Source organism: Osmerus eperlanus, unplaced genomic scaffold (assembly GCF_963692335.1).
Source record: "Osmerus eperlanus unplaced genomic scaffold, fOsmEpe2.1 SCAFFOLD_192, whole genome shotgun sequence".
Taxonomy (NCBI): Eukaryota; Metazoa; Chordata; class Actinopteri; order Osmeriformes; family Osmeridae; genus Osmerus; species Osmerus eperlanus.
In genome coordinates, this window is record NW_026911942.1 from 23 (window position 1) to 17,500 (window position 17,478).

A 17,478-nucleotide genomic window follows, 5' to 3' on the forward strand; every position below is an offset into this window, starting at 1 on the left:
TATCTACACACATCTACAAACGCATAGACACTCACACACACCTCACACTCACCCCTACCTCACCCTCACACACACCTCACCCTCACACTCACACACACCTCACACCCACCTCACCCTCACACACACCTCCCCCTCACACACACCTCACACCCACCTCACCCTCACACACACCTCACACTCACACCCACCTCACACTCACCCTCACCCTCACACACACACCTCACACTCACACCCACCTCACCCTCACACTCACACCTCACACTCACACTCACACACACCTCACACTCACCCTCACACACACCTCACACTCACACTCACACTCACACACACCTCACCCTCACACTCACCCTCACCTCACCCTCACCCCAAACCTCACCCTCACCCCTACCTTCCGTGCTAAAGCTTTTTTCGTGGCCGGGTTGAACCAGACGTTTTCAGCCACACACCTGTATGTGGATAGTTAACTCAACTAAACTCAACTCAACAACCAAACCGCGTTCACCTCAGTGAGGCAGTCCAGTCCTCCTACCTGTAGGTGGCGTGGCCGGGTTCCCTGAGAACTGCATGGGGATGCACAGGTCGTTGTCGATGGGGAACTTGTCGCAGGTCAGCATCTCTGGCCAGGGGAAGCCGTAGGTCTCCATGACAGGAGCGCAGCTGTCCCTCACCGCCTCGCACAGCGAGCGGCACGGGTAGATGGGCCGGTCCAGACACACGGGAGCGAACAGCGAGCACAGGAACACCTGCGTGTCTCCGTGGCACCGCTTGGCCAGGAGGGGCACCCAGCTCCCGGCCTGCTGCTTCACCTCGGGCATGGTCTCGTGGTCCAGCAGGTTGGGCAGACGCATCTTCTTGTAGCCCACGTTGTGGCACAGGCGCACGTCGGCCGGGATGTCCACGCACTGCGGCTGCTTGGTGTAGAAGCGGCCGTTGTGGAAGTTGTCCGACTGCCAGCTGTAGTAGTCGTACTCGTCCGCCGCCGAGGAGCAGGTGGGGGAGAGGAGGAGGAGGAGGAGGAGGGGAAGGAGGGAGCAGGGCAGGCCCGCGGCCTGGCGGCTTCGGTGTCCCCTTGCCATGCTGGGGGAGCAGAGTGGAAGACAGGAGGAGGAGGAGGAGGGAGAAGATATCCTAAAGGTCCCCAGTGACTCAACGAAAATGGAGAGAAGGAGGGAAAAAAAGAGTGCCGGAGAAGAAAATGTTAATCCTTCTTCTCCCCCTCCCTGAGGATTAAACAGCAGAGTGTCTATTCCTTTCTGCCTCTCTTTACAGACTGTCCTCTCAGCCCTGCGCTGGACGCTCGCTCCGTGGTTGAAGTGTGCTTGCGTGTGTGTGAGTTTGTGCGTTTGAAAGAGAGAGAGAGAGCGTGTGTGTGTGTGTGTTTGTGCGTGTGAGAGAGAGAGAGTGTGTGTGCGTGTGAGAGAGAGTGTGTGTCCAAGCTGTGCAAGGAGAGCAGAAGAGGACGAGTGAAAAGTTGAAAGCAACAGTTGCTCCGTGCGCCTGCCTCTATCTCTGCTGTGTGTGATGTCTCTTTCTGCCTCTCTCCTTGGCTCCGGTGCTCTCCTGCTCTGTCAGTGTGTGGAGGGGCTTTTAGCCCCGTGGAGGCTGTCCTGGAAGTGTCCAGCCTCCTTGAAGACAGCCACACCCCTTCCCCCTCCCACTGGCCTCCCCTGGACTCACTCACACCTTACTCAGCCAATCACAGCACGGTAGGAGGGCCTTCTGTCTCACTGGGCCCGCCCCCTGCCCCTTCTCTTCCTTGTTAACCCTCCCCTAGTCAGTGAGAGACAGAAAGAGAGAGAGAGAGAGAGGAGAGAGAGAGAGAGAGAGAGAGAGAGAGAGAGAGAGAGAGAGAGAGAGGAACACTGAACAAACTTTTTTTCCAGTTTGCTCCAATGGTCTTTTCCCTGTCAGACACACAATGCAACAGCTACAGGTGGTTAGGCCATGTTGTGAAAGCTATCTTGATGAGTGCATGTGTGTGTAAGTGTGTCTGTGTTTGTGTGTGTGTGTGAGGTATTCTAATCTAATGTGTGTGTGTGTATGTGTGTGTGTGTGTGTGCGAGATTTATGCTAATGTTTGTGTGAGTGAGAGAGCTATGCTAATGTAGATGTGTATGTGTGTGTGAGAGCTGTTCTAATGTGTGTGTGAGGAAAAAATGGAATCCCTTCTCCTCAGATCACGGCCACATACACAGGGGCAGTGAAAGAAAGTGAGACAAGGAGAGAGATAGAATATTGAGAGAGAGAGAGAGAGAGAGAGAGAGAGAGAGAGGAGAGAGAGAGAGAGAGAGAGAGAGAGAGGAATGAAGGTTGGAGAGGGAGACAAAGAAAGAGGGAGCGAGGTAGAGGAGTGAAGGAGGATTAGAGAGAGAAAAGAGGGGGTGAGAAGGAGGACGGGAAGCTGAAGAATCTCCAATATCCAGATCAATAGGGTCCACAACACACACATACACACAAGGTGCTGTGTGTCATGTGTGCATGTGTTTCTGTGCATGTGTGTATGCGTGTATGTGTGTGTGTTTATTTCCATGTGTGTGTGTGAAATCACTAACAGTAGTGATGAACCACCAGGCTGTATGGAGTCCCTAAAAGAACATTCAAACTGTCCCTCAGTCAGTGTTGACTGGAGGCTCTCTTATCCAGCTCAGCTCATAGTAGGACACATTCCTTCCTTATCAGCCCAGCACAGAACTCCTGGTGGGGCTTCCACTCAGAGACCTGCCCCTCCACACCCAGACCCACCCTGACGTGAGTCAGAGACAAGCCTACGTCTTCATTTCACACTTTTATCCAAAGTGACGCAGAGGGGGGGAGGTTGAACTTGTGACCTCTTGACCTGCCTCTCCTCTCCTCTTCCAGACAAGCCGCTTGTTGTGATGTCTGCCAGCCAACCTTTGCTCCAGAACTAATCAATATTAGCAGCAGTTAATTATCAGCGGGCCTCATTATAATACTATCTCTCTGCGCCCCCTGACCCCCAACCTTTAACCAACATGCCCCAGCCTCCAGCCTCCAGCCTCCAGCCTTCAGCCTCCAGCCTACAGCGCCCAGCCTCCAGTCCTCTGCCCAAACCTCCAGTCACCCCCCCTTCCCCCCCTAGGCTGGTGACAACAGGCATGTTTCACGCTCGTCCGTCACTCTGGTGGTCCTCCCCTCCTCCTCCCCTCCCCTCCCTGCCTCTCTCTTCCAATTGGCTGCTCAGCTGCACATGCCAGCTCAGGATAGGAGGATATGTTAGACGTACAGCCAGCATTATCAGGGCCAGCGGGCTGAATAGAGTTAAACACGTGTGTGTGTGTGTGGACGCCTGACATCACACACACACACACAAACACACATTGTCTGTCTCTCTCTCTCTCTCTCTCTCGCTCTCTCTCTCTTACTCCTTAAAACACATGCATACACACATACTCCCTCCTACTTCCTTAAAACTACACACATAAACACACTTGCAGAAAGAGGATGTGTGTGTGCTAAACAGGAATAAGCGCCACTCTTGGATGTAATCTGCTGTTTGCAAACGATGCAGGATTGCTTAGTGCATACACTCACAGAGGTTTCTAATCCTATACACACACACATACAGACACACATACGCACAGACACACATACAGACACACACACACATACGCACAGACACACAAAACACACAGGGGTAATCCAGTGTTAGTACAACACTGACACAGGCTAGCACAAGCATTGGCACTGTGGTGCCAACCTCAAAATATGTGAAGTTTACAGTTAATTCCAGCTTTATTCCTTTGGATGGCCCCCTTCACCCTCTCTCTCTCTCTCTCTCTCTCTCTCTCTCTCTCTCTCTCTCTCTCTCTCTCTCTCTCTCTCTCTCTCTCTCTCTCTCTCTCTATCTCTCTCTCTCTCTCTTTCTCTCTCTCTCTCTCTCTTGCTCTCTCCCTCCCTCTCTCGCTCTCCCTCTCTCTCTCTCTCTCTCTCTCTCTCTCTCTCTCTCTCTCTCTCTCTCTCTCTCTCTCTCTCTCTCTCTCTGTCTCTGTCTCTGTCTCTCGCTCTCTCTTTCTCTCCCTCCCTTCCCACCTCTCTCTCAGGGCGATGGTTGCACACAGTTGCTGAAATGTGATGAAATCATGTTGGAAGATTTTCCCACCACGTATTCAGCTGGTGCTAACCCCCTAGATGGTGTGATGCTGCGCTGTGACGGAGAGACACTGACCGCTGTTTACACTCCAGTCCTACTCTCCCCCTCCCTCCCTCCCTCCCTCCCTCCCTCCTCTCTCTCTCTCTGTTTCACTCTGTCTTTCTTTGTCTCTCTCTACATCTTTATCTCTTTTGTCACCTGTCTCTCCATCTGTCTCTGTTAATACTTAGCTGTTGTGGGCCACAAGGTGCAAACAAACACTCTTTCTCCATCTCCTTCTTTCGTTTATGAATATCCCTCTCTCCCTCCCTCCTTCCCTCCCTCCCTCCCTCTCTCTCTCTCTGTTTCACTCTGTCTTTCTTTGTCTCTCTCTACATCTTTATCTCTTTTGTCACCTGTCTCTCCATCTGTCTCTGTTAATACTTAGCTGTTGTGGGCCACAAGGTGCAAACAAACACTCTTTCTCCATCTCCTTCTTTCGTTTATGAATATCCCTCTCTCCCTCCCTCCCCCCTACCTCTCTCCCTCCCTCCCTCCATCCCTCCCTCTCTCCCTCCCGCCCTCTCGTGGTGCTGTCAAAGGCAGGATTCTCCAGTTCTGTCCAATCAGAGCGAAGCTCTTTGAAAAGGCCTCTGGCACAGCTCATCGTCATGGAGTCCAACGCAAGACGACAGATAAGACAAAGAGACTCCTAAACCCTGCAAGGTGTGTGTGTGTGTGTGTAGGGGAGGATTGTGCATGTGTGTGTGTGTGTATGTTTGTGTGTGGGATTGCGTGTGTTTTTGTGGTGTGCGTGTGGGTTTGGTTGTGTCTGTTAGAAAAAGAGTGCATGTGAGAGTAAATGTGTTAACATTTGTGTGTGCATGTGTGTGTGTGTGCATGTGTGTGTGTGTGCTTGCATGTGTGTGTGTGGGATGGAGTGTATGTGAGTAAGTGACCAAGCTTCCAGTAAAGTATTCTGAATGATGTTAGACTTCACTATAATTGCCTGTGTAACAAACATACACACACATGCCACACATGCACATACAGTCAACCATACACAAAACACACACACATAAACACACACATGTAGACACACACGCGTGGAGAAACCCACACAGGCGCTCAAACACACACACAGAATCGCAGGTAACAGTGGTGTCTGTGCTCTCAGATAGAACATGCCATTTGACTGTGCTCAGCATTTTCTGTAAGAATTGTACTATAGTGTTAAAATTCACAGGATTGGTGCGTGTGTGTTTGTCTAAGTTTACAGTAAGTGTGTGTGTATGAGTGTGTATGTATGTGTGTGTGAGAGTTCATGTTCTTGTGTGTGTGTATGTGTTTGTGTGATTGTGTGCAAGAGTATGATTGTGTGTGAGAGTGGATGTTCTTGTGTGTGAGTATATGTGTGTGTGAGTGTGTGTGTGTGTGAGTGTGTGTGTGATAGTACGATTGTGTATGTGCGTGTGTGTGTGTGAGTGTATGTGTGTATGAGTGAGAGTGGATGTTCTTGTGTGTGTGCGTGTGCGAGTGTGTGTGTCTGTGTGTGTGTGTGTGTGTGTGTGTGTGTGTGATTTCTAAAAGAGTGCCATGAAATCAGGGAAAACCTGAATGTAATGTGACCAGCCTTGAAATTCTATTTGTAATATGTGTTGTCCATCTCAATGTAGCTATTTACTTATGTTGTTTTTGTTTCGATTTGTTGTTTTCTGTTCTTGACACTTTGTTGTTACCACATGTTCCGGACAATACAGACTGTTGTTCCTTATGTTGTTTTTGAATGGTGTTGTTGATGTATGGTTGTCTGTTATTGTGCGTCTTGCTTTGGCAATACGGTTGAAATGACTGTCATGCTAATAAAGCTGAATTGAATGAATTGAGTGTGTTTGAGTATGGTGAGAGAGTGAGAGAGAGAGAGAGAGAGAGAGAGAGAGAGAGAGAGAGAGAGAGAGAGAGAGAGAGAGAGATGGTGATGATGGAGTATGGTTGTGAGCGTGTGTGAGTGTATTCCTCTGATGCCTCTCTGAAGTACAACACTGGATCGATGTTCTCTCTCTTCTCATTCCTCTCTCTTCTCATCCCTCTCTCCTCTCATCCCTCTCTGCTCTCATCCCTCTCTCCTCTCATACCTCTCTCTTCTCATCCCTCTCTCCTCTCATCCCTCTCTTCTCTCATTCCTCTCTCTTCTCATCCCTCTCTCCTCTCATCCCTCTCTCCTCTCATCCCTCTCTCCTCTCATTCCTCTCTCTTCTCATCCCTCTCTCCTCTCATCCCTCTCTTCTCTCATTCCTCTCTCTTCTCATCCCTCTCTCCTCTCATCCCTCTCTCCTCTCATCCCTCTCTCCTCTCATTCCTCTCTCTTCTCATCCCTCTCTCCTCTCATCCCTCTCTCCTCTCATCCCTCTCTCTCATTCCTCTCTCCTCTCATTCCTCTCTCCTCTCATCCCTCTCTCCTCTCATTCCTCTCTCCTCTCATTCCTCTCTCCTCTCATCCCTCTCTCTCATCCCTCTCTCCTCTCATTCCTCTCTATTCTCATTCCTCTCTCCTCTCATCCCTCTCTCCTCTCATTCCTCTCTATTCTCATTCCTCTCTCCTCTCATCCCTCTCTCCTCTCATCCCTCTCTCCTCTCATTCCTCTCTCCTCTCATCCCTCTCTCTCATTCCTCTCTCCTCTCATCCCTCTCTCTCATCCCTCTCTCCTCTCATTCCTCTCTATTCTCATTCCTCTCTCCTCTCATCCCTCTCTCCTCTCATTCCTCTCTCCTCTCATTCCTCTCTCCTCTCATCCCTCTCTCTCATCCCTCTCTCCTCTCATTCCTCTCTCACATTCCTCTCTCCTCTCATCCCTCTCTCCTCTCATCCCTCTCTCCTCTCATTCCTCTCTCCTCACACATCATTTTCAAAACAAACCAAGAATGGGGAAAAAAGACAGACAGAAAGGAAAGTAAAGAAAGGAAAGGCTCGTTAAATGACGTTTTCCTTCCAGAGTAATCCTCCAGGGATCCTCTTCAGACTGGACCAGAGGAACATCCTTGGGGTGAGCATGCTGACCCAGTCCAGCCTCCCAGACAGAATAAGCTTCACCTCGCACTCAAAGAATGTTTCACATGTTCTCAGTCCAACATTCAGCTGGAATATCTTGGAGCCTTCTACTTTCCAGTCCTTTATTTCTACTTGATCTGTTCGGTTCTGAGAAACAGGGGTTAAGGTTCTCTGGAGAAGGGATATTTAATTAGTTTTTGGGCACTCTCATTCAGAGGTAGCAGATCTCCTGTGTCAACAGATTACCTGAGACACATGCTCCTGTAGGAGAGAGAGACGTGCTTCTGTAGGAGACAGATATATGTGTTCCTGTAGGACAGAGATGTGTTCCTGTAGGAGAGAGAGAGAGAGAGAGAGAGAGAGAGAGAGAGAGAGAGAGAGAGAGAGAGAGAGAGAGAGAGAGAGAGAGAGAGAGAGAGAGAGAGAGAGATTTGTTCCTGTAGGAGAGAGAGAGAGAGAGAGAGAGAGATGTGTTCCTGTAGGAAAGAGAGAGAGAGAGAGAGAGAGAGAGAGAGAGAGAGAGATGTGTTCCTGTAGGAGAGAGAGAGAGAGAGAGAGAGAGAGAGAGAGAGAGAGAGAGAGAGATGTGTTCCTGTAGGAGAGAGAGAGATGTGTTCCTGTAGGAGAGAGAGAGATGTGTTCCTGTAGGAGAGAGAGAGATGTGTTCCTGTAGGAGAGAGAGAGAGATGTGTTCCTGTAGGAGAGAGAGAGATGTGTTCCTGTAGGAGAGAGAGAGATGTGTTACTGTAGGAGAGAGAGAGAGATGTGTTCCTGTAGGAGAGAGAGAGATGTGTTCCTGTAGGAGAGAGAGAGATGTGTTCCTGTAGGAGAGAGAGAGAGATGTGTTCCTGTAGGAGAGAGAGAGAGATGTGTTCCTGTAGAAGAGAGAGAGATGTGCCTAAAAACCTCTCAAATCCTCCAAGACATCATGGTGGTTGTGAAACGGATGGCGTGTTAACTCAATGGACACACACACACACAGACAGACCCACACAGGTACAGACACACAGGTATGCATGTGTTTGTGCATAACTGTGTGTCTGTGTGTCTGTGTGTGTTTGAGCGTACATGTGTGTCTGTGTGTGTGTTGCGTCACAGGGACCGTTCATCTCCTATCTCTCTATCTCCCGACCAGCCAGGGTCATCAGTTTAACACCAAAACTCTGCCTTGTTGAGCAACAATCTCTGATTAGAAGATCAAGAGATTATCGAGAAGTAGTGGAGGGCTTAGAATCAGGACTGACAACAGATCGTGAGATAAGATGTCTGGGTGACAGGTGAGCCGTGTCGAACAACTCTCAAAAAAATACCTTTGAAAAAGTCCAGGGCCTTTCGTCCCACTGTTTCACTGTCTCACTAGCTTGTAGAGCCAAAGGCTGGGTTCTCACAAGACAAACACATGAAAAAGGCGTCATAGTTCCAGACTGGTTGTACTATGACTGAACTGCCTACCATGTGATCCTCTAGCAGATTCTGCTTGACAGATTCCTCAGTCTAAATCCTGTGTTGGTCTTAAATCTTCATTTTCAAATGATCAGCAACCATTACTGCTGATCCAGGAGAGCAGATGTGTTCATGGTGAAGGACAGGAGGAGAGGAAGGAGAGGAGAGGAGGAGAGGAGGAGAGGAGGAGAGGAGGAGAGGAGAGGAGGAAAGAGGAGAGTAGGGGAGGAAAGGAGGAGAGGAGAAGAGGAGGAGGGGAGAAAGGAGAAGAGGAGGAGAGGAAGAGAGGAAAGGAGAGGACAGGGGAGGAGAGGAGAGGAAAGGGGAGGAGAGGAGGAGAGGAGGAGAGGAGAGGAGGAGAGGAGAGGAAAGGGGAGGAGAGGAGGAGAGGAGGAGAGGAGGAGAGGAGGAGAGGAGAGGAGAGGAAAAGAGAGGAGGAGAAGAGGAGAGGAGGAGAGGAGAGGAAAAGAGAGGAGGAGAAGAGGAGAGGAGGAGGAGGAGAGGAGTTGAGTTCAGGTGGTGGAGAGGAAGAGAGGAGGAGAGGAGATGTGTTCAGGCCGAGCACTCCCAGCTGAAAGGAAATCCTGACATAGTTATTAAAGCATGCTTCTCTTGGATGGAGATGTCTGTACTGAAGAATAAGGATCATTTAGACAGAACACACATGCACACAGGCGCACGCACACACGTGTACATGCCATACACATCTCAGGCTGGATGAACTTACATATGAAGCCCCAAACACATAGAAACAACAAATACACAGACACATCTACACACACACACACGTCTGCTCTCACACACACACACACACGCACGCACACACACACACATGTATAAACATGTGTACAGTATTGCACACATCTACACATCTACATGCACAAACACTCACACACACACACACATCTACATACTGTACCTACACACACACACCTCTGCGAACAGGAGCAAGCCGTCAAGGGCAGACCACCTGGAGGGTCCAGCTCAGAGGAAAAATAAAGCTGCTCCATCAATGAGCTTCAGTGTGCACACATATCAGCCCTATTATCCAGGCATGTCCTGCTCTGTCTCCTGGGCTCTGGCCCTCTAATCACACACACACTCACACACTGACACACACACAAGTATGCACATACTCACACACACATTCACACACAAGCACACGCACACGCATGCACAATTATGCACACACACAAGTACGCACACACACCAGTATGCACGCACGCACGGACGCGCGCACACACACAAACACACACACACTGACACACACACAAGCACACTTGCGCATGTAATGTGTACCTGTGAGGTTGGTACAGGTTGGTACTACACTATGAGATATGGTCTGACAGAACATGATCTCAGTGTTCTACTGGTCAAGGAGGGTATGGACCGTATTAATAATAATAATAATAATTGAACATGTTTTTAAATGTTAATTCATACTGACTGACATGAACCAACGAGTTCAACGGATTCAGTGATGTGGAATGAGATCGGGAGCTTGGTGAACTAGCTTACTGGTAACTTACTCGTTGGACTCGCTAGCTTGTTATGTTAATTTAGCCTATTCAGCTTCCCAGGTATGTTATTTATGCTGTTGTGTAGCTGACTAACTGTTAATGTGTTACCTTAACATACCGGACACCTATTCAGCCTGTTGTTCTGTGTGCTATTGTAAAACTTGCCTTTCCAGATTAAATGACTGTTCTTGGATTTTCCTCTTCATGACGCATTCTTTAACTGATGCGATTATACTCCGGAGCGATTTATAGTCCGAAAAATATGGAATGTGTGTTTTAGTGTACAGTGTGTGTGTGTCTGTTACGTATTATATACAATTTGTGTGTATGCATGTGTGTGCTAATATGTACATTGTGTGTGTTAATGTGTACAGTACACTGTGTTTGTGTGAGTGTGTGAGTGTATGTGAGTGTGTGAGTGTATGTGTGTGTGAGTGTGTGTGTGTCAGTGTGTGTGAGTGTGTGAGTGTCAGTGTGTGTGAGTGTGTGTGTGTCAGTGTGTGTGAGTGTGTGTGTGTGTGTGTGAGTGTGTGTGTCAGTGTGTGTGAGTGTGTGTGTGTCAGTGTGTGCGTGGAGAGAAGGCAGAAGGCTGCTCTGAGTCAACTCCCTGTAAACAGGCCTCTGGCAGGTAGGTGACAGATCAAGAAACAGAAAGCCTGTCCTGGCTCTCAGCTCCTAGAGGACACATACACACACACACACACACACACACACTTACACACACACACACACACACACACACACACTTACACACACACACTTACACACACACACATACACACACACACACACACACACACACACACACACACTTACACACACACACTTACACACACACACACACACACACACACACACACACACTTACACACACACACATACACACACACACACACACACACACACACACACACACTTACACACACACACTTACACACACACACACACACACACACACACACACACACTTACACACACACACTTACACACACACACATACACACACACACACACACACACACACACACACACTTACACACACACACTTACACACACACACATACACACACACACACACACACACTTACACACACACACTTACACACACACACATACACACACACACACACACACACACACACACACACACACTTACACACACACACTACACACACACACATACACACACACACACACACACACTTACACACACACACTTACACACACACACATACACACACACACACACACACACACATACACACACACACACACACACACTTACACACACACACTTACACACACACACTTACACACACACACATACACACACACACACACACACTTACACACACACACATACACACACACACACTTACACACACACACATACACACACACACACTCCTCCTGGCCAGCTCTTCTGTATCTGCCCTCCTCTCCACCTTTACGCCTCCTCCCCTCCTCTCCACCTTCACTCCTCCTCCCCTCCACCTTCACTCCTCCTCCCCTCCTCTCCACCTTCACTCCTCCTCCCCTCCACCTTCACATCCTCCTCCCCTCCTCTCCACCTTCACTCCTCCTCCCCTCCTATCCACCTTCACTCCTCCTCCCCTCCTCTCCACCTTCACTCCTCCTCCCTCCTCTCCACCTTTACGCCTCCTCCCCTCCTCTCCACCTTCACTCCTCCTCCCCTCCTCTTCCACCATCCTTCTTGTGGGAGAATGCAAGGGTATCCTGGGTGATCAACTGCAATCAACAGCACACTGGGAATCCTTGAATTGTCTCACAACAGCTCTCACACATACTCTGTACCTAGATCTCTGTCTTCAAGCCCTCCTCCCAGACAAAGTAGGCCTGGGCCCTGTCCAGGCATGAACGTCAACATCAGCAGACTGGTTATGGGATGGCCAAGCAAACCCTTCCAAAACGTAACTCCAAAAGGTTTATCCTGGATGCTTTTGATAACAGACGATCCCAGGTTAAAAGAGAGAGGACTTGTGTGTGCTTCTCATGTCAGAGAGTGAAGCTTGGCATTCGGCTCAGAGAAACACTACAGCATTCCTTGGCCCTGCTGAGGCACCAGCCTTCAGAAGCGAGATACTGTTTCTTCTTAATCATTTACCATGTATGTTTTGATTGAATCGTTTAATTATCAATTCTGGCATCGAAACTCAAGACAGCAATTTATTAAAAACAGGCCAAAACAATCCTGTTGAATAAATACTAGTTCTTTCTGTCTTTACCTTGGGTTGATAGAATAACATAAACCCGTTCGGTTTCTTTCCGCACAGTTCTCAAAGCGAGCTTATTTTTAGTTTTTTCACTGCCACTGGAAAAAACATTACTAATATTGGATGTCTCAAAATTAGTCACCATTTTTTTCATCTTTATTTGTTGGGTTCATTTCCTGTCAGGGCAGGATGAGTTTCCTGTCAGGGCAGGATGAGTTTCCTGTCAGGGCAGGATGAGTTTCCTGTCAGGGCAGGATGAGTGTCTGAGAGCCAGGTTGTCATCCTACAGGAGTTTTCCCATCCCATAATACACCAGCCCAACGGATCTAGTGGTCGTCCCAACACTTTCACTTACAGACCCTGTACATGTATGCTGCATGTTCAAACCATCAACTACAACTCTATGAAACTGGGGAGGGGTCAGGAAATTTGTATTGTTTGTTGATTGTTGATCGGTAATTCAATTGAATGCACTTCATCGATCCCGACAAAATTTCAAGGTTGGTCAGGTTAGGTCTCAAGAATGGGCTTTTTTCTTTCCTTCGTTCCCTGTCTTGAAACAACCAATGATCTATCCACCAGCTAGTATGTCAGTACAGTCCAGCCCGGCAGGTTTATTTCTGTTGCACTGAGACAGCAACATTTCCCTGCTGTCCGTCGTCTAGCCTTTTGTGTGCCGTTAGTGCAGTTTCACAGACGGCCACAAGAGAGGGGGGGGGCAGCGTCTGTAACTTGAACTTTGGCCTCTTTTAGCCCCGGGTATGACTTGGGCCTTGGGCTCGGATCTCAAAAAAAGGTTGGGCTCTTCTCCTATAGACTCCTGGCTCGTGTCCATAGCATTGAGTTTTCCTAATATCCATGCTGAAGAGATGGTTCAACAGTGGTTCAAGAGACCCATCAAGGCTGCAGACAATCTGAAAAACAAAGAGAACAAGAAACTATTCCTGTCACGGCCACTGCCAGGTCCCCCTGTTTTTGGTTTTGCCCTGCCCTAGTGTTTCCCTGTGTCTGTCATTATCTGTGTTCGACTTCATGCAGCGCCGACGGCGCCGACAGCCTGTCGATTCCGGTTTTGTGTCCAGTCTTTGTCTTGTCCTTACCCTTGTTACCATGAGTACCTTGTCTGGTTTCACGTTTAAAAGTATAAACTCTTTGTTTGAGGCCATGTCTGGCTACTCCTGCATTTGGGTCCTACCCCACCACACCGTAACGATTCCTTAAAGCAATATCCAGTATATACCAGTTAAAATGACACTTAATAGTTTCACTTCCCAATTCTAATGAACCAGACTAATAAACCAGACTAGTGAAGATAGCTTAGCCTCCTAGTTACCTCTCCTAGCATGAACACTTCTTGATGCTTAGTGTGTAGCAAGCTTCGATACGCAACGCTCATCTTGAATCACTAGCTACCTAGCGTGTGTAGCTAGCTTAGCATAAGCGCTCGGCCCATTCCAATGACCTGGTTTGGAAGGTCCAGCCCGGCTCTCCTACCACAGCCCAGGGACAGTAAGCCTTCCATCTGCTCTGCCATTCTAGGAGAAGGAACAGACTTTTCTGTCTCTCTTTGTCACACTCCTCTCCTTCCTCCTCTCTATCTTCACCCCTCCCTACACACACACCAGACATCCAGACAGGTGGCTTCCCCCCCCCTCCCCCAGGACGCAATCCGGACGCATGATGTACCCCTCAACCAGCACTGATCATTGATCGTTGGGGATATTCTCTGTCACACATATTTAATCATTAATTCCAGTCATTAAAAGCTCATTTATACTCACATTACTCTGTTTCATAAAATACTAATCAGAATACCATGTTAGTAGACTGGGGCCAGCTGTCTCTTCCCCTCCCCTCTCCTTCCTCCCCTCTCCTCCCCTGCCTTCTTTCCTCACCTCTCCTCTACTTCCTTTCCTCCTTTCTCCTCTCTTCTCTCCTCTCCTTACTTCTTTTCTCCTTCCTTCCTTCCTTTCTCCTTTCTTCACCTCTCCTCTCTTCACCTCTCCCACTTTCTCCTCTCCCCCTCCTTTCTCCTCTCTTCACCTCTCCTCTCTTCACCTCTCCTCTCCCACTTTCTCCTCTCCCCCTCCTCCTCTCCTCTCTTCAGGGTGCAAGGTTGGCTGGGAGACAGCAGTGACTTAGCCAAGCGCCATATTACATGAAGAAAACAGGGTTTTCTGAGAGACATTCTTCTAGTCTTCTATCGCTCCTGACAGGGTCATTTTTCTCCCTGCAGCAGGACAGCAGTGGTGCTGGTATCATTACACACAACTACATTACAGAGCACTTCATCACGGCCGTCCACCCGCTCTCTCCCAGCTACGACCTGTCACACTGGCAACCGTTACAGAGAGGCTTTCTCCCCTGCTCTGCAGTCGAAACCTTTAACAAATGCAAAACGGATGAAGAAAAGTCACAGCAAAACAATGCATTTGCAAAAGGTCTTTCCCAGAATCCCCAGAACGCTCTGACAGAGGTGAGTGTGGGGGTTGGCTTGCCAAGATGGCGCTTCTGCACCACAAAAGCACAAAGGAAATGAACCCCTCTGTGGTTCTGGTTGGTCGGCGCCCGGGGCTCTCCTAGGATTTGTTCGCAGCGCAGGCATGTGGCTGAACGTCACCGGTGTATACAATTACAGCTAGTCACCTCTGAAAGATGTGCAACACCTTTCAGACCTTCAGGTGAGTCAGGGAGAGACTGTGAGTCTCTCTCTCCCTCCCCCCCCTCCTCCTTCTTACTTCTCCCCTCCCTCGCTTGATTACCTTCTCTCTCTCTCTCTCCTCTCTCTCTCTCTCTCTCTCTCTCTCTCTCTCTCTCTCTCTCTCTCTCTCTCTCTCTCTCTCTCTCCTCTCTCTCTCTCTCCCTCTCTCTCTCTCTCTCTCTCTCTCTCTCTCTCTCTCTCTCTCTCTGTCTATCCATCTCTCTCACTCTGTCCCTCTTTCTCTCTCCCTTCCCCCTCTCCTCCCCTCTCTCTCTCTTTCTCTATCCATCTCTCTCACTCTATCCCTCTTTCTCTCTCTCCATTCCCCCTCCCCCCTCTCTCTCTCTCTCCCTTCCCCCCCTCTCCCCCTCTACCCCTCTCTCTTCTCTTCTCTCCCCCCTCTCTCTTTCTCTCTCAGTCACTCTCCCTGCCCTTTATGATAAAAACTAATGCAGTATAATTTCTTCTTTGGCAGGAATTTCCTGGTCATTATTAGGAGATAAGGTGTGTGTGTTTGTGTGCATTTGTAGGTGTGTGCGTGAGCATGTGTGTATTCATGCATGTGTGTGCTTGCATATACATCAGCATGACCCTTTTAATAGCGATCAAGCTGTCCTGCAGTCTATGGCTTCTCAACAGCAGCCTATAAACCATACTGTGCATTACATTTCCTTCATGAAAACGATTGTATTTGTTCCCTCTTTATTTGTTCACATCATCAATGAAGACATTGTGTCTTCAGGGATCACCCACTGCATTCACAATACAATGAAACTTGAACATTCTTGGACCTGGACTTTGGACATTGTCTTATAATATACAGACTTGTGTTTCCCAAACCTAAATGTATTTCCAAATCAATGTCCTGTTTGCAAACTTGGTGGACACTTACACTTGTGCCTCATTATCAAGCAGCGTTGACCATGTGTTTGTCTTGTATGTGAATACAAATTTACTGTCTCTGGCCAGAACATTCTGCAACACTCTGTTCACAAATTCTCTGAAGATTCTGGAATCCCCTGTGTGTCTGTGACAGCAGGTCTCCTGTGTGTCTGTGACAGCAGGTCCCCTGTGTGTCTGTGATAGCAGGTCCCCCGTGTGTCTGTATTTGCAGGTCTCCTGTGTGTCTCTGACAGCAGGTCTCCTGTGTGTCTGTGATAGCAGGTCTCCTGTTTGTCTGTGATAGCAGGTCCCCCGTGTGTCTGTAATTGCAGGTCTCCTGTGTGTCTCTGACAGCAGGTCTCCTGTGTGTCTGTGATAGCAGGTCTCCTGTGTGTCTGTGACAGCAGGTCCCCTGTGTGTCTGTGACTCCTGTGTGTCTGTGACAGCAGGTCTCCTGTGTGTCTGTGACAGCAGGTCCCCTGTGTGTCTGTGACTCCTGTGTGTCTGTGACAGCAGGTCTCCTGTGTGTCTGTGACAGCAGGTCCCCTGTGTGTCTGTGACTCCTGTGTGTCTGTGACAGCAGGTCTCTTGTACACAACATCCAAGGAACACCGTCTCCCAGAATACACTGGGAGGGTCTGTGCATAGTTAATGAGAACCAGACTGTGCACCAATCTGCTGAAACCACCAGAACACAAAGCAGGAAGCAACACTGACTGAGGTCTCCATTGGCTGTCACAACAAATCACTGTCCAATCACAACGACTGGAACCAAAGCTTTAAATCAAATCATGTCGTTATTATTATTACAGTTATCCTTTACTGAGTGTGCCCAGATGAAGGTATTATGGTAACCAATGACACGGCTGAACAATGAGGACAGGACAGGCTTGGTTTCCAATCTTTCTCCTTAAGAAGTTTCATGACTATGAACAAGAACAAGTCACAATTAACAGATGCTCAAATGTTCAGGATGTTCCAGTACAAAAAAATGTAATCTAATAAGTGAAAGTATGATTAAATGATCTTGTTTTGATCATCCACCAGCAGCCCACAACTGTAAGCGTGTGACACCCAGGAGGAGAACAGCTCTGTGACAGGTAGGAGGAGAGCGGCTCTGTGACAGACAGACAGGTGACACCCAGGAGGAGAACAGCTCTGTGACAGGTAGGAGGAGAGCAGCTCTGTGACAGACAGACAGACAGGTGACACCCAGGAGCAGAACAGCTCTGTGACAGGTAGGAGGAGAGCAGCTCTGTGACAGACAGGTGACACCCAGGAGGAGAACAGCTCTGTGACAGGTAGGAGGAGAGCAGCTCTGTGACAGACAGACAGGTGACACCCAGGAGGAGAACAGCTCTGTGACAGGTAGGAGGAGAGCAGCTCTGTGACAGACAGACAGGTGACACCCAGGAGGAGAGCAGCTCTGTGACAGGTAGGAGGAGAGCAGCTCTGTGACAGACCGGAGGAGAGCAGCACTGTGACAGACAGACAGGTGACACCCAGGAGGAGAGCAGCTCTGTGAAAGACAGACAGGTGACACCCAGGAGGAGAGCAGC

At 48.9% G+C, this 17,478-nt stretch overlaps 1 protein-coding gene across 1 annotated transcript; it reads right to left on the bottom strand.

Moving 5' to 3' along the window:
• Window positions 1-529: 529 nt before the first annotated feature.
• LOC134016791 (secreted frizzled-related protein 5-like) lies at window positions 530-1,561 on the bottom strand (the record flags this gene model as incomplete). The annotated part of the gene is made up of 1 exon (XM_062456086.1): window positions 530-1,561. A coding segment is annotated over exon 1 (547 nt), but the record flags the coding sequence as incomplete, so codon positions are not given.
• Between the last annotated feature and the right edge of the window lie 15,917 nt (window positions 1,562-17,478).